At 39.4% G+C, this 19,115-nt stretch overlaps 1 protein-coding gene across 1 annotated transcript in view; it reads right to left on the reverse strand.

Annotated features, from left to right (window-relative positions):
- The window catches only part of Pigf (phosphatidylinositol glycan anchor biosynthesis class F), a 28,157-nt gene that overhangs the window by 8,134 nt on the left and 908 nt on the right, over positions 1-19,115 (reverse strand). The window contains exons 2-5 of the mRNA XM_075955545.1: positions 18,178-18,426; positions 16,191-16,282; positions 14,747-14,863; positions 4,380-4,488 (exon numbers count right to left, since the gene is read on the reverse strand). Coding sequence (XP_075811660.1) covers positions 4,380-4,488; positions 14,747-14,863; positions 16,191-16,282; positions 18,178-18,405 — 546 coding nt within the window. The 5' untranslated portion in view covers positions 18,406-18,426. The remainder of the gene's footprint in view (positions 1-4,379; positions 4,489-14,746; positions 14,864-16,190; positions 16,283-18,177; positions 18,427-19,115) is intronic.

The raw sequence follows: 19,115 nt of genomic DNA on the forward strand, positions 1-19,115 counted from the left end.
CTCAAGGCCAGCCTTGGCTATATCGTGAATTCCAGGCAAGTCTGGGCTACAGAGTGACAGCCTGTCTCAAAAATCACACTTCCCAATGTCACAGGTTAAGGGAAAACTACAATAATTTAAAACATTTGATATTAATTTGAATCTTGCTCACTCTTCATTGTAAGTATAGAGGGCAAAAAATTAGTGGCAGAAAAGCCTGGCTAATCTAAAACTGGACAATGGACTGTGAATAACGTCTTCTGAGCAAACCAGACACCTGCTTTAATCAGCACATCGCCCTCCACAGTATGGCTTCCAGTTCTGTGGACTTGCAGGTATGATCAAACTGTAGACACTAAAGTAGGTAATGTATATACACACGCTGACATTTTACCAACTCATTAGAGCTGATGTCCCACTGTGCTTTAGTTTCTATTAATATTCTATATTTAGATTTAATTATATTAACCTAAAGTCATGAATCTGGTTGTTTGAAATAATTCATGTACCTTCTTCAATAATTTGCCCTCCAATCTATGTCACTATCTTCAGCTGAATGAAACTAAGTATGGCTGACTGCAGTGAGATGTCAGCTCTGTCACCAACATGAGAAGTAGGGCTCTGCTTTCCGAGCACTGACACCCCCACAAGGACATCAGTACTACCACATTCTCCAGACCTCCCGATACACCAGTACTACCACAGTCTCCAGACCTCCCGATACATCAGTACTACCACATTCTCCAGACCTCCCGATACACCAGTACTACCACAGTCTCCACACCTCCCGATACACCAGTACTACCACATTCTCCAGACCTCCCGATACACCAGTACTACCATAGTCTCCACACCTCCCGATACACCAGTACTACCACATTCTCCAGACCTCCCGATACACCAGTACTACCACAGTCTCCAGACCTCCCGATACATCAGTACTACCACATTCTCCAGACCTCCCGATACACCAGTACTACCACAGTCTCCACACCTCCCGATACACCAGTACTACCACAGTCTCCACACCTCCCGATACACCAGTACTACCACAGTCTCCAGACCTCCCGATACACCAGTACTACCACATTCTCCAGACCTCCCGATACACCAGTACTGCCACATTCTCCAGACCTCCCGATACACCAGTACTACCACAGTCTCCACACCTCCCGATACACCAGTACTACCACAGTCTCCAGACCTCCCGATACACCAGTACTACCACATTCTCCAGACCTCCCGATACACCAGTACTACCACAGTCTCCACACCTCCCGATACACCAGTACTACCACAGTCTCCAGACCTCCCGATACACCAGTACTACCACAGTCTCCAGACCTCCCGATACACCAGTACTACCACAGTCTCCAGACCTCCCGATACACCAGTACTACCAGTCTCCAGACCTCCCGATACACCAGTACTGCCATATTCTCCAGACCTCCCGATACACCAGTACTACCACATTCTCCACACCTCCCGATACACCAGTACTACCACAGTCTCCACACCTCCCGATACACCAGTACTGCCATATTCTCCACACCTCCCGATACATCAGTACTACCACAGTCTCCACACCTCCCGATACACCAGTACTGCCACAGTCTCCAGACCTCCCGATACACCAGTACTGCCACAGTCTCCACACCTCCCGATACATCAGTACTGCCACAGTCTCCACACCTCCCGATACATCAGTACTACCACATTCTCCAGACCTCCCGATACACCAGTACTGCCATATTCTCCACACCTCCCGATACACCAGTACTACCACTTTCTCCTTCTGAGACTTCTACCACGGAACAATCCATCATCATGCGGAGGACGGCTCACCAGAATTATTGAATGTGAAAGAAACACTCAACTGTTTGAGAGAGGACATCTAAGTGAAACCACAAAAATGGATCTAAAAATAGGCAGTTATGTTCAACAGAAAATTCAGGTCCTATAAGTGATGTATGTGTGAAAGACTTAACTCCAACCATTTGTTACCCAGGAACTGACCCTACAACCTCGGCAAATATGCAGATACATGCTTAAGTATGACAATAATAAAATTAATGCTGCTACAGTGAACTGAAAACAACCTAAATGCCCATTCATTAAAAACTGATGTATTGCCATGTAGTGATGGTACACACCTTTAATCCTAGCACTAGGGAGGCAGAGGCAGGTGGCTTTCTGTGAGTTCAAGGCCAGCCTGGTCTACAGAGCAAGTTCTAGGACAGGCAGGGCTACACAGAGAAACCCTGTTTTGAAAAACCCAAAAAGAAGGGGAAAAAAACCCTGACATAATATTCTAAGAAAACAGAATGTTGCACTTCTCTAATTCTTCACTAATGTGGTAACACCATAATATAAAGTTTAAAGGGAAAAAGCAGATTAAAAGAACACGGACATTATGAACAGCACGCATGGACAGACAGCAAATGCTAGCACCGGAATACAGACGGTGGTTGGGGACAAAAAAGCTAATTTTAACTTTCTACAAAAATTATTAATACAGCTTAAATTTAAAAGGCACATATGTTTTTTCTTTGAGACTAGAAAATATTCCCTTCATGTTGGAAAAAAAAAGTACATTTATTTTTAATATCATTGTTCCTTTTAGGAGAAATTATCTCAGGAAAAATTCATGATGCTATAGATTCAGAAGTATTTATCACAGCAGTGTTTATTATAGTAAATACAAGTAATAAACTAAATGATCAATAGTGAGTTTATTACATTATAAAATAACTATATAATAAAGTAGCATATTATAAAACAATTAAAAATTGGTGAAACAAGATCTTGGGGACAAAGAAAGGCAAGGTTATGGTGCCACAGTGATGAGTTTGTGTGTCAAGCTGACAAATTATAGCGTGTCCTGGTTATCTGAATTGTCAACCTGACAAAGCCTAGAGTCATCTGAGAAGAAAGGCTCACCCGAGGGATTTCTCAGCTCATCCTGGCCTGTGGGCATGCTTATGGGGGCTATCTTGATTATTAATCGATGCAGGAGGACGACAGCTGTGGACGACACCATCCCATAAGCTAGCTAAGCATGAACCTGGGAACAAGCAAGCAGTGTTCCTTCACGGTTTTTGTTCCAAATTCTTGTCTTGAGTTCCTCTCCTGACCTCTGCCAATGAGGGACTGTAACCTGGAAGTGTGAGCCAAATAAATCTTTCCCTCCCCCAAGTTGCCTTTGCTCCGTGTTTTATTGCAGCAACAGAGAGTATTAGAACATGGTGGCATGCTTGTCATCCCGTACTAGGGAAGGAAAGGTGTGAGGATCAGGAATTCAAGGCCAGCATGGACTACATAAGATCCTGTCTCAAAACAACCATATTTAAAAATTAAGATAATGATGCTTGGTGTGGTGACTCATATCTGTAATCTAGAAGCAGGAGCAAAAGGCTCATAAGTTTCAGGCCAACCTGGATGACAGAACAAGTTCAAAGTCAGCCTGAGCTATGCAAGAGACGCTGTCTCAAAGCACCAAGGGGGTGGGGATATGGCTCAGTGGTATCCGTGTACTGTTCAGCTTCCTTTCAAACCATTTGCCTTTGTTTTGAAAATTACGTAGTGGCTGGCAGGACATCTCAGTGGGTAAAGGTACCTGCTGGTGCTGCCAAACCTGAGCACCTGTTTTGATTCCTAGAGCCACCTGGGGGAAGGTGAGAACCTATTCTGATTCCTACTCATGCCCTCCAGCATGCATGCACCCACAGACACATGAGCTAAATAAAAATGTAACAAAGCTTGTTTCAGAAACTACTTTGCTATATGCTTTGTAATATATTTCAAGGTAAGTATTCAATAAAGCAATCTATCTAGTTACGAAAATATAATCTAAGATCAGATGGGGAGTGGCTGCTCTGCAGATGAAGTCCTGAGTCTGGATCAGCAGCACCCATGTGAAAGGCAGGCATAGTGACAAACATTTGTAATCTCAGTGCAGGCAGGGGAAGACAGGAGGATCCAGGGCCTCAATGGCTAGCCAGCCTAGCCAATCAGTAATCCAGGCTCAGTGAGAGACCCTGTCTCAAAAAATGAGGTGAGGACCAACAGAAGAAGACACTGGATGTCAACCTCTGGCCTGCACACATGATAAATGCATAATCACACACATAAGTATATACATGCATACAACATATATACGCACAGTTTAAAACGAAACACTCACTTATGCATATAGAAAAAAAACAGCTGTACGGTAGATCCAGGCCAACATGAATGCCTGTGGCACTGGGTCATATCCCAATAGCAGCCACCGAGACTGAGCTGTGTTCCCTACTTTACTGAACAACCAAATACCTTGCACCACATACTAGCTTTCTTTATCAGTTTTCCTACTACTGTGCCAACACGCATTTTGTTTGTTTGAAGTCTTTAAAACCAACCTGCCATGGTCTTTCCCAGTCCAGTGGAATAGGAAATGCTCCAAGCCATGCTCCTATAAAACTTGAAATTGTAGTGATCTGAAGACTGTTCTCCCAAATGGATGTAACTCTGCAAGACACAAAACACAAGTTATTGGCAATTTATATTACAGCAACTAGAAAAATCACACAAGCACTAGCACAAATTGATGCTACACACATTTCTCACCCATTTACATAATCAACACAAACTGGCATAGAAACATGAAGATACACACGTATTTCCACTTAAACGTACTGCGTGTGACTGTGAGAGGAGACAGTCCCAAAGAGTGCTGTAGTAACAAGTATGTTTTCGTATCACACCTCCTGAGTCCTTCCCCACAGCAACGTTCATTTCCAAATGATTATGTTCCTCTCCAGAAAGAGTCTGTGCGGGTCCACACACACACACACACGCACACAATTTTATCTTAAAGTGCATATGCATATCTACATAAATAAAATGTGTGTGTGTGTGTGTGTGTATATATATATGGATGTAGAATAGTTTTCTCAACTCATCTTCATGCTATATTTTATTCAATATGACTGCATCTAGTGCAAGCCGGGAAACAGGCTGGAGAAGTGGGTCAGAGTTTTATACAACTTCAAGCCAGTTGTGGTAGCTCACACATGTAATTCCAGCACAAAGGAGGCTGAGACAGGAGGAATACTACAAGATCAGGGTTAGCTTGGACTATGCAGCAAGTTCCAGTCCAACCTGGGATATTGTTAAATAATGACTTTATTGAGTATGGCAACAACAGCAAAAACAAACAAACAAAAAACCCTAGGAAATACTGTTCTAGTCACATAATTTACTAATCGAAAATTTATAATGCAGTGGTTTTGGGGATAGTCAGTATTACATATTTATCACCAGACATATTAGAATATTTTAATCACTATAAAAAGAGACTCTTCATTCATATGCAACTACTCTCCTTTCTCCTTCCCCATAGCCCAAAGCAACTGAATTACTTTGTCTATGGATCTGCCTATTCTAAGTATTTCACCTAAGTGGGCTCAACTGACATGAATTCTTATGCTAATTTCTTTCACTTAGATCTTTTCAAGGGTCATCTATGGTGTAGCATAGACACTTCAATCACGTCACTGGATCATACTCCCTTGAATGGACACTAAAGATTTTATTTCTCCAACCAAAAGGTGGTTAGCATCTGGGTTGTTTCTACCTTTTTTTTGGGAGGGGGGGGGGCTATTAAAAAAAAACTGCTGCTAGGAACATTTGTGAACAAATTTCTGTATGGAAACATGTTCTCGTCTCTCTTGGGATTATACCTAGAAGGAAATAGCTGGGTCACCTGCTATTTGAGGAACTGACAGTTTTCCCAAGCAGTTAAAACATTTGATTTTCCCACGACTTGAGGGTGAAGGTTCCAGTTTTTTACATCTTCCTAGTTATCTGTGGATTCCAGTCTTGAGCCAGTGTGAAGTGGGAGTATCTCAATGCAGCAGACTTATAGTTCAGGCTGCATTCAAGTCATGCTATAGAAGTCACTGGAGAATTGTGATCAGAGCAACCCACTGGTGCCAACAAAGATGCTCCTCATGGTTTCACTGTTCCGCACACTGTAACCAACTTTTGCTTATTAAAATAAAAAGTGCAAACATCCAAGAGGTTTTCAGTTTTGATTGTTCAGCGTATCCATGATTGTTTGTGCTCCTACATACTATAAACATCAAAAAATACGGAACAAAGACCTATACAAAACTATAAAAATTCTGCAGTCTGTATTTTAAGTGAATGCATTTATCAAAATAACTTATGTAACTTTTTATTGCTTTTATTGAGCTATATATTTTTCTCTGCTCCCCTCCTTTTTTCTCCCCTCCCCTTCTACCCTCTGCCATGATCCCTATGCTCCCAATTTACTCAGGGATCTCATCTTTTCTACTACCCATGTAGATTAGATTCATGTATGTCACTCTTGGGGTCCTCATTGCTGTCTGGGTTCTCTGGGATTGTGACTTGTAGGCTAGTTTTTATTTGCTTTATGTCTAAAACCACTCATGAGTGAGTACATATGATATTTTTCTTTCTGGTCTGGGTTACCTCACTCAATATGATGTTTTCTAACTTCATCCATTTGCCTGCAAATTTCAAGAGTTCATTGTTTTTTTTTCTGCTGGACTCCATTGTGTAAATGGACCACATTTTCCTTATCCATTCTTCGGTCGAGGGGCATTTAGATTGTTTCTAGGTTCTGGCTATGACAAACAAAGCTGCTATGAACATAGCTGAGCACATGTCCTTGTGGTACGATTGAGCATCCTTTGGGTATATACCTAAAAGTGGTATTGCTGGGTCTTAAGGTAGGTTGTTACATAACATCTTTAAAGTCAAAGACAACAATAAGAATAAAAGTCTCCTCCTCTACCTGATTTCTACACCTTATAGAGATGTTTCCAATTAAACATATATCACATATAAATATATACTTATATATATTAAGTATATACATATTGCATGCCATATATTTCAAGATGTCATTACTTTCTGCGTTTTACTGTAGAAGACATAGCTCCTTTTATCCACAAGCTTCCGTGTCAACATCTCCCTCTGCCATCTCTTCAATACTAAAACTGCCCCCTTTAGCTGAATGGATAACAAGTGTTTTTGTAATAACCATAGAGCAAACCACAATTACACGTCTGTTCTCTTAATAAGTACAATTTTTAATTTTCCTCAGGTGCTTAGAGCTGTTTCTTCCCCCCCCACACACACACCTGTTTATCCCCGTCACTAACTCATCTTAAACATTGAAAAAGAAAACTATCTCAGTAGTACTCTAGATGTTTGCTTCCTCTCTCTCCTCCCCTTTCTCTCTGAAGTGTCTCACTCACTCCTACCTGGTTGCTCTCAGCCTGCTGACAGCTCAGTCCGCTGAGGATCCTGCACTATCATCTTGGAATTTCCTTGTCTCGGGACCGCTGCTCTGGGATTGATTGCCTGGGTTCAGAGTCAGATCGTGATCCATTCTCTCATTCCCTCTCTCTCCTCCATCCCCCATCACCTTTCCTTCTCTTCTCAAAAATAGGTTTGAAGAGATACTTTACATCTGAAAATGACTTTATTATGACTGCCACAAATATTTGCCTCAGATTTTTTGGAAAGCACTGTTCCCTTGGGTCCTGGTTCCCACCGAAAGGTTCAGTATCATGCCACTCCCTTTCCTACAAGTAACATGCTTTCCCCACTCTCTGGAAGATTCTAAGCATCTCGTTACCCCTGGTTATCTTACATTTCACATACAAAAAAATCATTTTGTCTGAATAAGAACTTTTTCCAACTCATCTCTACTTGTGTTTTTTTCTATAGTGTTTAGTTCATTTTCCAAGAGCTCCAATACTGCTGAGTATTCCCTTCACACACACAAAAAGATGCGGTTATCTTCTGTTCATTCTATGGTCTCTCTTTCATTGTGTCTAGATTTCATTTGAGGTTAGATGGTGTAAGCCGAGTTTCCTGAAGGAGGAGAAGGGTTGCAGGTAAGAGCAGATTCACTGGTGTGTAGAGGTTCATTTAAGCTTTATCCCCTGAGGAAGCTGAACATATCGCAACATTACGGCTAGCTGGAACAGCTGAGGCTTTGAGGGGTACAATTATATTTCTCCATTGCTCTTCTTCCACTGAACAACTTGTTTGTGTCTTCTGCTCTACACCTCTACCTCATTCAAGTATTCTCTTGGTGTAATGAGCCTCTTTCCTAACTTCTCTTCTCACGACAGAAGCACGTGGAGTCTTAGGTGTGAGCCTCCCTTATATGTTCTCTAGTAACTTCATGCTTCCCAACCCTTTCCTTACCCTTCATTTATTTTGACTGGCTCAAACCTTTCCTTCACACTAAAATTTGATTTTCCAACTTACTTTATGCTTCTCAATATTTCTTTCATTGTTTTGTTTTGTTTTTGAGACACTGTCTTCCTATGTAGACCAGGCTTTGACATCTGCCTCTGCCTCCGAAGTGCTGGGAACAAAGGTGTGCACCACCCAGCCGCTTCTTGACATTTCTAAAATATGTTTTAAAGATGTTCTTTAGGTTCTGAATTTATGGCACTGATTCTGCAGTCTGGTCTCCTTCATTTTGGCTCATTTTCTCATCTTTGCTCTTTTTACTAAATTAATATACTTAATAACATTTTTCTATGGTAAATCGTGTGAAAATGTTTGGTTTTGGTCCAGGGGCATGTTCTCCTGGAACACATTATTCATTGCCTGTGCACATGTGCACATGTCTCTCCCCCCCATGACACCCACCCTCACAGTTGTGTACCATGTCTATTTCTCTTTCTCACACTTTCCACTGACAACCTGTCGAGGCTACCTATTTGCTCAGAAATACAACAAATGAATTCTCTTTGGTGCTGTCTTTTCATCTTAACTGGCTCCAATTTTTCCTGTTGTGAATCTGCATTTTGAATGCTGGGTGTTATTTTCTACCTGTGGCTTTTGTTGCTGTTGTTGTTTATCTCAAGGCAAAGGGAAAGAATGGTAAAGACCAAGGTAGATGCTACCTCTGTGACTCAACAGTAATACTCAGCTAAAGTGGAGTAAATGGTAGCTCCATGGTTCGCACTTTAAAAACTCCTGGCCAGGGTTTATACATTCTTTTAGAAACCAGACGAGGCCACTGTGGAGCCATCTGTGTCCTTGGCAGGGGCCCAGGAGAAAACAGCTCTTAGATTCATAAAAGACAAGGAAAGCTGACAATGAGTCAGAGAATGGCTGTTGTGTCGGTGAGAAAATCTATGTAGCTGTATATATACATTCTTCACATTAGGACCCGAGTCTGACAGTGTCAATCAGCTGCCTTTGATCCCTGCGTTCTACTCCAGCAGCCTAGTTCACAAAGCCTTCCCTAAGTTTGGCTGAAACAAATATGTGCACTACACTGCTCACACTGTTCCAAGAAACCCTTGCTTAAGTTTGGTGGAACAAAGATGTGCATCACCTGATTTACAGCTGGGAAAATCTGATAACTTTCAACAGTAAACCAATCCCAGAACAATTTTAGTGATGTGAATATTAGACTAATTCAACCACAGAGACCTATTCTTCTTCTCAGTAGTTAGGACAGGAAACTGCTGTCTTTCCCATCCTAGACCAAGGACAAAGACTGGCAGAATCCTTAAGAGCACAGAATGTCCTATTTGTATCCAGAAGCACCAGCATCTGTATTACAGCATCACCGTATTCCTCCATGGTCCAAACAATACAGGCTGAGGTTTCATTCCACTTAAAGATCTGATAACTGAGGTTGCTATGCAAAACGTGATACATTTTACACACACACACAAATGTTCATATATCAGTGGGCTAAACTAAATTATAAGGCAGTGATTAGAGTAACTGATTTTGTTTCAAAATTGCACATTATATGAAGGAACAAAATTAGAGTACATAAAATCTGTAATTATTGTTCCTTTAATAGTATTATTAGTTCTCTAACTTTCTGTTCCATTATTTGAATTTTTAACTTTAATCTTATTTAAAATCATATGCCTTTACTACAAAATTTATATATTTTACTACTTGGGCTAAAAAATATGTACACACATGCATTCTTTTATAACAAAGAAATGGTAAAAAATTAAAACTAGGCAAATTCCTACTAACTTCTTGCAGGACTGATACCAGTTTATTTTCATTTCATAGGTTTCCATAATAAACTTACCTAAAGCATATTATTACTACTAGTACTGTCATGATTATAGAACATTTGCACATAACCAGTAGGGCCGAGAACAGACTAAATGGCCTACTATTATGCTATGAATAAAATTTTAAGGTACTTAAAGAAATGCTATAGGTCACTCTTCATGACAATAAAGCCTATGTACCTGCCCATATTACTTGGCTTCACTGAAATTCATTACGTTATATATCAACTGAAATATGCCACTTTGAGTGCTTCCTGTATGCTAGTGTATCGGCCACTTGGATGCAATTAACAGTAAGTACACCTGCTTAATCCAAACAGAATCTGATCTAAGAAAAAGGGGGGTACAACTCCTCCTGGTGGCTAAAAATATTTTACACAATTTTCAATATAAACTTTCCCCACTAAATGAATATTAAAATCTTTGCTAAGTTTGTGTGACTACATTCAGACTAAGTTACCTATTTTTATATGAGTAAATCTTTGACTCAATATCCATGGTAGTTTTCTCGATATAAAATCTGTATCAATATAAAGATGACAAAAAGAAGCACCTTTAAAGTTCTATAGATGTTTTCATCTATAGAACAGGTGTTACTGAGAGCTGATCTGAGCATCCTATCCAGGAACATATTTAGCTCAAGGGACCAAGCACTAACTCAGACACTTAAATAACAGCATAAACAAACTGAGAAATCAAAAAGCAAACTTCACTGCAAAGCACAGGCATATGCTAGGTTATGCTCTCCTTTATAAGACAGTCCACAGTGAAAGGAACACGCAGTGAAAATACAAGGCAACAAACCAAATTAAACTCTTGCAAATCAAGTATATTCAATATTATGCAGACCAACAAGAAGCTGGAAAAATATTTTAAGAAACCAAATTACTTTTTTGTCATTAATTTATTTACAAGAACATTCTCTAAGAAATGGTTTTGTTTACTTTTCTGGAATAACTTTATGGCGAAAGCCTGTTAATGAAATTAAGTATCTAAATTTCAAAAGCATCAGAATTGATCCTTTATATATAAGTCTCAATCTTCAAGTTCAAAATGTTTGTGTTTTCAGCTCAGCACTAAATTTACATGAACAAGCAAATAAATACATTAAACCCAGGGGCTGGAGGGGACTCAGCAGCTAAGAGCACCTGATGTCCTTCCAAGCACCCAGGTTTGATTCCCAGTACCCACATGCTAGCTGGCTTATCTGTCACTCCAGTCCTAGGAGTTCCGACCACCTCTTCTGGCCTCCATGCACTAGGGATGCACAGGTACAGACATATATGAAAGCAAAACCCATACACATACAAATGAACAAATAAATTAAAACTTAGTTATTTCACTTAAGAGTAGTATAAATGTTTTATATTGATTTGAAGCTCGGTGAGATGTCAATTCAAAACAGACCTGTTCACCCTCAGCATCCTAGGTTCATTCCAATGCTTCTAGCTATGCTATTCAATATGGAGACACAGAGACTTCTGTTCACTCTAATGACAGGGTCATGTGCACTCCATACGCATTAACTGGCAAAGCTGTACTCTTCTCTGTGGTATTCATGTACCACACTTGCTGGTCTGCTACTTAAAAATCAAACAGAATTATTGAGACAAACTATAGTTAGGGTGGAGATATGATAGACATATGATTGAGATAGAGATATGATTGGGAGATAGATGCTCCCAATATTTGTTAATCCATTTGACAAACATTTCTTGAACGCTTGCTCTTTGATTTTTATTATCTTACTCTAGAAATTTTGGAAGGGTAGCTTTTATAGTCTAGTGACATTTCGGTGGCATATGAGGAACCTAACAGCTTCTTATTACAAGCCTAACTTTCAATAACCAAGAAATCAATTCAATATCTTACTCATTAGTCTCATTCTGAATAGGGCTCAAATTTCACAGGCTAGCTAAAAAGTGTCAATGAAAAGCTTCTCTAGCTTATCTACTAGCTTCTTAGGTGTTTTCCTCAGAGATAACCAATACTTCACCAACTTCTGCATTCTTCAGAGATCCATGGTTCTACCTCTTCTGCCCTTCCAATTTCGGACATAACTGTTGCATTCCATACACAAGTTTTAATCTTGGTGGGTTTTCTGCTTAAGCTAAGTAGTGCCAGGGATGCAGCTCAGTTGGTAGACTGCTTGCCTCCCACATACAAGGTCCAAGGTTTAATCCCTAATACCACTATAGCAAGAAATTAAGTATCAATACATGCTACAACATGAATGAGCCTTGAAAACATTGTGCTAAGTAAGAGAAATCAGTTACAAAAGATCATAAACTGTAGAGCTCATTTATACAAAATGCCCAGTACAGGCAATCCTACTGAGAGGGCAACAAGAGTCATGGCTGCTTAGACACTGTAACAGCGTAGCAATAAGACGTAAGAATATAAAACTTTTGAAGTGATGAAAAAACTCTAAAGTTGACTCTAGTGGTGGGTATGCAGACCTGTGACTGTACTAAAAATCGTCATTTCATGTTTCAGCAGGTGACACTAATAGTGTATGAATTGTATATTGTTTTTAATTTTTTTCTCCCATGAGCTGGCATGATGGTTCAATGTGACATAAGTTTACATCATATCAAGAGGGAAGCTCAATTGAGAAAATGCCTCCATTAGATTGACCTGTAAGGCATTTTCTTGATTGATGATTGGTCTGTGAGGCCGTAGTCACTGTGGGTAGTGCCATCCCTGGGCATGAAGGTGTGTAAGAGAGCAGGCTGAGCAAGTCAAAAGGAGAAAGCCGGTAAGCAGCATCCTTCCATGGTTCTGCTTCAGTTCCTACCTTGACTTCTTGCCCTGACCTCCCTCAATGATAAACTATGACTGGAACATGTAAGATAAATAAATCCTTTCCTCCCCAAGCTGCTTTTGGTCACAGTGCTTTACTACAGCAAAAGAAACCTAAATAACACAGCAGATAAAAACACTTGCTGCCAAATCTGTTGACCAGAATTCAATCTCTGAGACCCACGTAGTGAAAGGAAAGAACCAACCACCCAAAGTTGTTGTCTGACCTCCACACATGCCCTACGGCACAACAGCACCTGAACATACATACATGCACATGCATATACACACATGAATAAATAAATAGGGAATATATATAACTACATCCCCCAACTATATTAGGTTACTTAATGTATCATAAGCCATATTCATCCACACCTGGTGTTAATTCTTGACCAGATTTCCAATAACCATCTTTCACTACTTCACAATAACTGCTAAGAATCAAATTTAAGTCTTTTCCTATAAAAAGAATATTATTTAATGTAGTATGTGTTGTTGAATTGTTTCAATAACAGTTCAATGTAAAACTGTGCTACCATATTTATTAATTTCCTCACTTCTTTGTTTTGTCATTAATGAAGTCTCCAAGCATTATGACTCTAACTCCATCTCTTCCCATTCCACCTAAGTTTTACAAAGTACAGTAAGTTTTAGAACACAAAGGTCTAGTGACAGACAAACTATAGAACCAGGTTACATTGTGTCCCCTAAATATATAACTTTGACACAAAATTTAAAGCTGGCTAAATCACTAATCTAGCTAAACCATTAAAAGTTTCAGCCAGTTTCCATGTTTAAAATTTTCAAACTAAAATAAACTAATTCCATTGGAGATACTATGCTAACACTGTGGGGAGGGGTCGATATTCAGTTGTAAGGATTTTCATCCTAGAAACTTTATACTCATAAAGACAGCAGTTCCAGAAAAAAATAAAAATAAAACACCGCAAGACCATATAAAAAATAACCACTACTCATTCCAAAGAAAACTGTAACTTACAGAGACAGGCTACCCAGAGCCCACGCTCTGTTCTCCTTGAGCTGATTTCCTAATCACACAAACCACAAGCTGACTTCAGTTTCTGTGCCCCTCCAGCACCCTGCAGAAGCATCCTCCTGCCTTTGGGACTTCTGATGCAATCCACCGCAGACCAGTCCCCTTGTGCAGCCCTGGTCTCTCTCCCTCTACTCCTGATTGGGGATTTATCGCACTTCAGCCATTTAGCGGCTCTTTCCATTCGTAGCCGTGAAAGACACGGCCCTTCCCCTTCAGTGTACTCTGAGCACTCTAGAGCCCACACAGAGCCAGCATAATGTGCATAATGAGAGTAAACGCTCAAGAAGTTTTGCTGCTGGGTTATAAATAGGGCAAACTGTGAAGACTAACTCGCCTGGTTTCTTAGTTAAAAATTAACCATTTTTAGTATCTATCATCTCAGTGGCTTTAAGGAAGCTAAAACTTTAACTCAGATATGCTGAAAACGTAGGTATGGTAGCTACATAAATGACGCGGTGAAGCCTGCACTCTCCGCGTTGCCATAAAAAGAGATGGCTACACGAAACATTTCGAGATTGTGACCTTCATTTCTACAGTATGAAACGCACAGAAGCACAGAGTACTTGTAGTACTCTGTCTCGCTAACGTGGAGGCAGGAGCTGTAGTGCTCTGTCTGGAATTCTCTCAAACTGTCTACCTTCAGCCTCTGTTCTCCAACAGCACCGCCCCTTCTGGCATCTCGGAGAGGCGGACAAGTGCCTCGAAACACTGGCAGGATGAGTACACCAACAGGAACAGGAGAGACTTCTGTAGTTCTTTTGAATTCCTATTGCCACTGAAAGAGAAATGCTCAACTTACCCATTTCTACTGAACACTCTCAGCCACGCTTTGAGGTTTGGTCCTAGCAAACACAAACAAGGTACTGTAGTAAAAGTAGACAGAATAACTGCAAATAAAAATGTTTCCAACACCAACCTAGGATGAAAAAGAAAACCTGTTAACCTTTCAAAAGTGTTGGGGTCCGAGTATTCACAAGCATCTATCACCGCTGTGAGAGCATTCACTATTCAAGAACCCTTTTACACTTGACTCTGAAAAACTACCTGAGACCCACTAAGTAAGACTAAATCATTCTACTAGCTGCAAAGACATCCTAGAAATTACCTGGCTTTAATCACAAATTTCAAAAATGTTAAAAATATGAAGATCCAGACTGAGGCCTTGTAACAAAACCATCAAAAAGCTCAGTTCTAGGTAATTAGCTTTCTTCCTCAACAACCTTCAGAACTCTAAAGTTTAACTGCTTTTTTGTTTTTTAACATTAAGAGACTAGACTAACGATCAGCAAGTTTCACCTCAAGAGTTTATGTCTGGAGTCTAACAATTTGCATTTTGATAAAATCTTGAACTATGGAACACATTGTCTATCACTGATTCTCTTAAGATAGATTATACAGAAACCATTTTCCATGACAAGAAAACTTGCCTGCCCTGCATGAAATAGAATAATCTGTTAGTTTATTGTATATATACAACTATGTGTGTATCTGCATCTGTAGCTTTATGTGTGCATGTACAACCACACATTTCACCATGATCATTTAATCACTGCTAAAATGAGATGTCTCATATAAAAAATATTTGTGAATTTAGTTTCCACTAATTTGAAACTGGCCAATTTTAAAGACTTAAATTTTAATATAAACATTGATATCTGATAAAGGGGTCTATGTCCCTTAAGAAAATAAATTCAGTTACTCTAAAATCATATTTGATCACTGAAATACTATTTATAACCAATATATACATATTACAATAGCGAGTTGCCTGCATAAATCAAGGCATGTCCAGCCTGTGGCCCTCATCCAAGGATAGCTATGAATGCATCCCAAATCATAAACTTACAAAATTGCCAGATTTTGGTAATATGATCACAAGGTCTTTAAATACAACTTTGTAGATGACCACACCATGTTGTAATGTCAAAAGGCTGGACACCTGGAGGTTTTTCACAGCCACACACTAATTACTATAATGTGTGTGTATATGTATGTGTGTGTATGTATATATGGTGTTTACAATGTACAGAAGAGTATCAGAAAGCTAAATAACAGAAATATATGTAGAATTAAGTTGTCTCAATGTTTTTAACATAACAGTACTAAAATTAGGACAATGATAGTTTTTTTCTACCCTGATCCATTAATCAAACCAAACTATGACTCTACTATGGTTGCTAGAGGTTAGCAGATCATTTAGTAAATTAATACATGAAAACAAAAAGTAAATATTCAGAACTCACTCTATTAGCGGTGCTCCATACAGAACAAAAATGATATGAAGGAAAAAACAAGACAGAAGGAAGAAGATGCAGCACTTCAAACCTCTGGTGACCTAAGAGAGAAAGGAGTACACTGAAGATGCAAGACCCACTTAACAGCCACCAACGCTGCCAATTAACACATGAATACACGCTGCTCCCATGGCGGGCGTCTGAAACAGCTGGATCACGTCTCACAACATACACAGTCCTCAAAACTACAAAAAATTCAAAATGGTTCAGCGGGTGAAGGCACTTGCCTCCAAGCCTGATAACCAGAGTTCAGTCTTTGGGACCCACACGATCAAAGTAGAGAACTACTCTCTGACCTCAATATGAAAGCTGTGTTGCATGTACACATGTACGTACACGCACACACAATAAAATATTTCTTAAATTTAAGAGACAAATATCACACAAATATACTCTACATTACAAAAACCAAAACTGATTTCTGTTTATCTGGTGTGATTACAATATTATTAATAAAGACTGTCAGGATACAAAACTCACAGTGACCCCACATGAATTATCTACAGAAAATAATGAATACTATATTTTCTTTCATTTTAAAACAAAACTGAAGAAATTACATCAAAAAAGCAAAATACTAATTTCCAAAATTATATTCATATTGCTGTATAAATAATATTTTTAAAGGCTTGAATATCTACAAATAAGTCCATGCCTGGAACACACTTGACCTGAAACTCAAGAAGATATAATTATAAAACACATTTTAAACTGTAAGTCAGTTAAGGTGGTAAAAACAGTCTAACGGAGTTTTACATATTATTGGATATTCAGTGAGGATTTTAATTTAACACAACTGTCAAGGGTCATAGAATAGTGACTATTCTGGAAAAAAATGATTCTAATATCTGAAAACTTTTAACTGTTTAGTCAAGGTAGACCATGTGTGAAATGACTTAATTTGCAATTGCTGCAAAATTCACTTATTTAAGGAGAGCAAATACCTAGGCTGGGCCTCAACCCTAGCTGAGGAAGCTGACGGCTACTAAGGCAAAGAAAGTCAATTGTCTTTAAGAGTGTGCTCCCTGGTAGGTGGACCATGCTCCATGGACGGCCCCACATCCATGATATGGGATATGGGACGCTGGAGGTTATAACAACAACAATGACAAAAAGGGCAGGAAGTTAGGTAGGGATTAGGAGTAGAGTAAATTGATCAAAACGCACTGTGTGCACGTACAAAGTTACCAAAGAACAAAAAAACATATTTTTAAAATATCCATGGGCTGGGAGACAGCTCAGACAATTAGCAACAAGGACCTGAGTTGGTTCCTAGAACTCACAGTAAAATGTTAGGTATGGAGCACACTTGTAATCCCAGCACTAGGGAAGAGACGGGAGGATCTCCGGGGTTCGCTCCAGACAATGAATGACCCTGTACAGAGCAGGCGGACAGTGTTTCTAAAGATGATACTTGGAGTTGTGCTCCAGCCTCCACATGTATTTGCACACAGTGTAACCCACCTACCCACATAAAAAAATGTACAAAAATAAATGAAAATAAACTGCAGTGTGGTAAAGTTATGCTCAGTGATGACATAAAACAATGATTATACAGGCTCATATTTATATTGTGATGCACCGAAGGAGCCAAATTCCACAATTAATACACAACAAAGATCTATCAAACACTGTAAGTAACAGGCTACTGCTTTTGGGGGTGAATTTGGTTCCTTTTATATGCTGCAAATAACTCAAGGATATAACAATACTTCATTCTTTGTTTGGTTCTTTCAGGACAGGGTTTCTCAAGGTAACCTTGAATCTCCTGGAACTAGTAGCTCTGTAGCCCAGGCTGGCCTTGAACTCATAGAGATCCACCTGCCTTTGCCTCCCAAGTGCTGGCATTAAAGACAGGCGCCACTACCGGGCACAATGCTTCATTCTTACCCTATTACTTCCATCTAGAAACTGGTTATTAATAAAAAAACCTTACCTTATGTGATAATGAACTCCTTCTAGAAGATACATTTGGTTTCACGACTAAATAGAGCACGAGATTGACAGCAGTCACAAAAGCAGAACAAATACACAACCAAGTCAAGTGAGTTTCCAATATCGAGAAGTTATCCAAGAAGACGGATGGGATAAAAATGCTTAGGACAATGGAAAATATGCACAGAAGATTGGTATACAGAAGTCTCTTGATGTCAGTATCTTTCATGGTCTTTTCTTAGGTCGCTATCTAGAAGGAAAAGATTAAGAAAAACATGGAACAATGATTTTTTCCCCCATGTCCCAAACACTTCAATACTCTAAAGATAGACCATATGCTAATAATTTTCCATGGGCAATATATTTGTTTCAAAGCACTGAACACACACTGATATCCTATTACTTTAGGTTTTTCTAACACGATACAAATATCTTTCAGAGCCTTAAAAAAAATAAATCAGTAAAAATTTAAATACTCATGACTGGTTTCGGCAAAGGGGGCATGTATTAGAGACAATTAAGGAACTAATTTTACCTTTTTTTGGCCAAAATCAGGAAAGTGCAATCACTTTAGCTCCTAAATGCCAACCAAGTATACACTTGGGCTTGCAAATGGAGGCGAGTACGGTAGTTAGATGGACATTATGTTAAACTAACCGCCCCCGAAGCTCTTCGAAAAAAGTAACATTGTCACAGACTCTAAATTCTAGTCAAAAGTAGAACTTGAGTAGGAGGAACAACGTTTATGATCTCTAAATTCGTATATTTGACCTAACTGGCTGTTTATACGTTATACTGGTTAAAATAAAGAAAGAACTTAGAGTAATACATATTACATTGTGGCGAAAATCCCGGCCAAACAGAAACATCCACCGTTTGGGCATTGTTCTACCAGCCCTCAATTAATTCACACCGTCGTTTTCAAAGGTAGATATGATA

The sequence above is a fragment of the Microtus pennsylvanicus genome, chromosome 21, assembly GCF_037038515.1.
Source record: "Microtus pennsylvanicus isolate mMicPen1 chromosome 21, mMicPen1.hap1, whole genome shotgun sequence".
Taxonomy (NCBI): Eukaryota; Metazoa; Chordata; class Mammalia; order Rodentia; family Cricetidae; genus Microtus; species Microtus pennsylvanicus.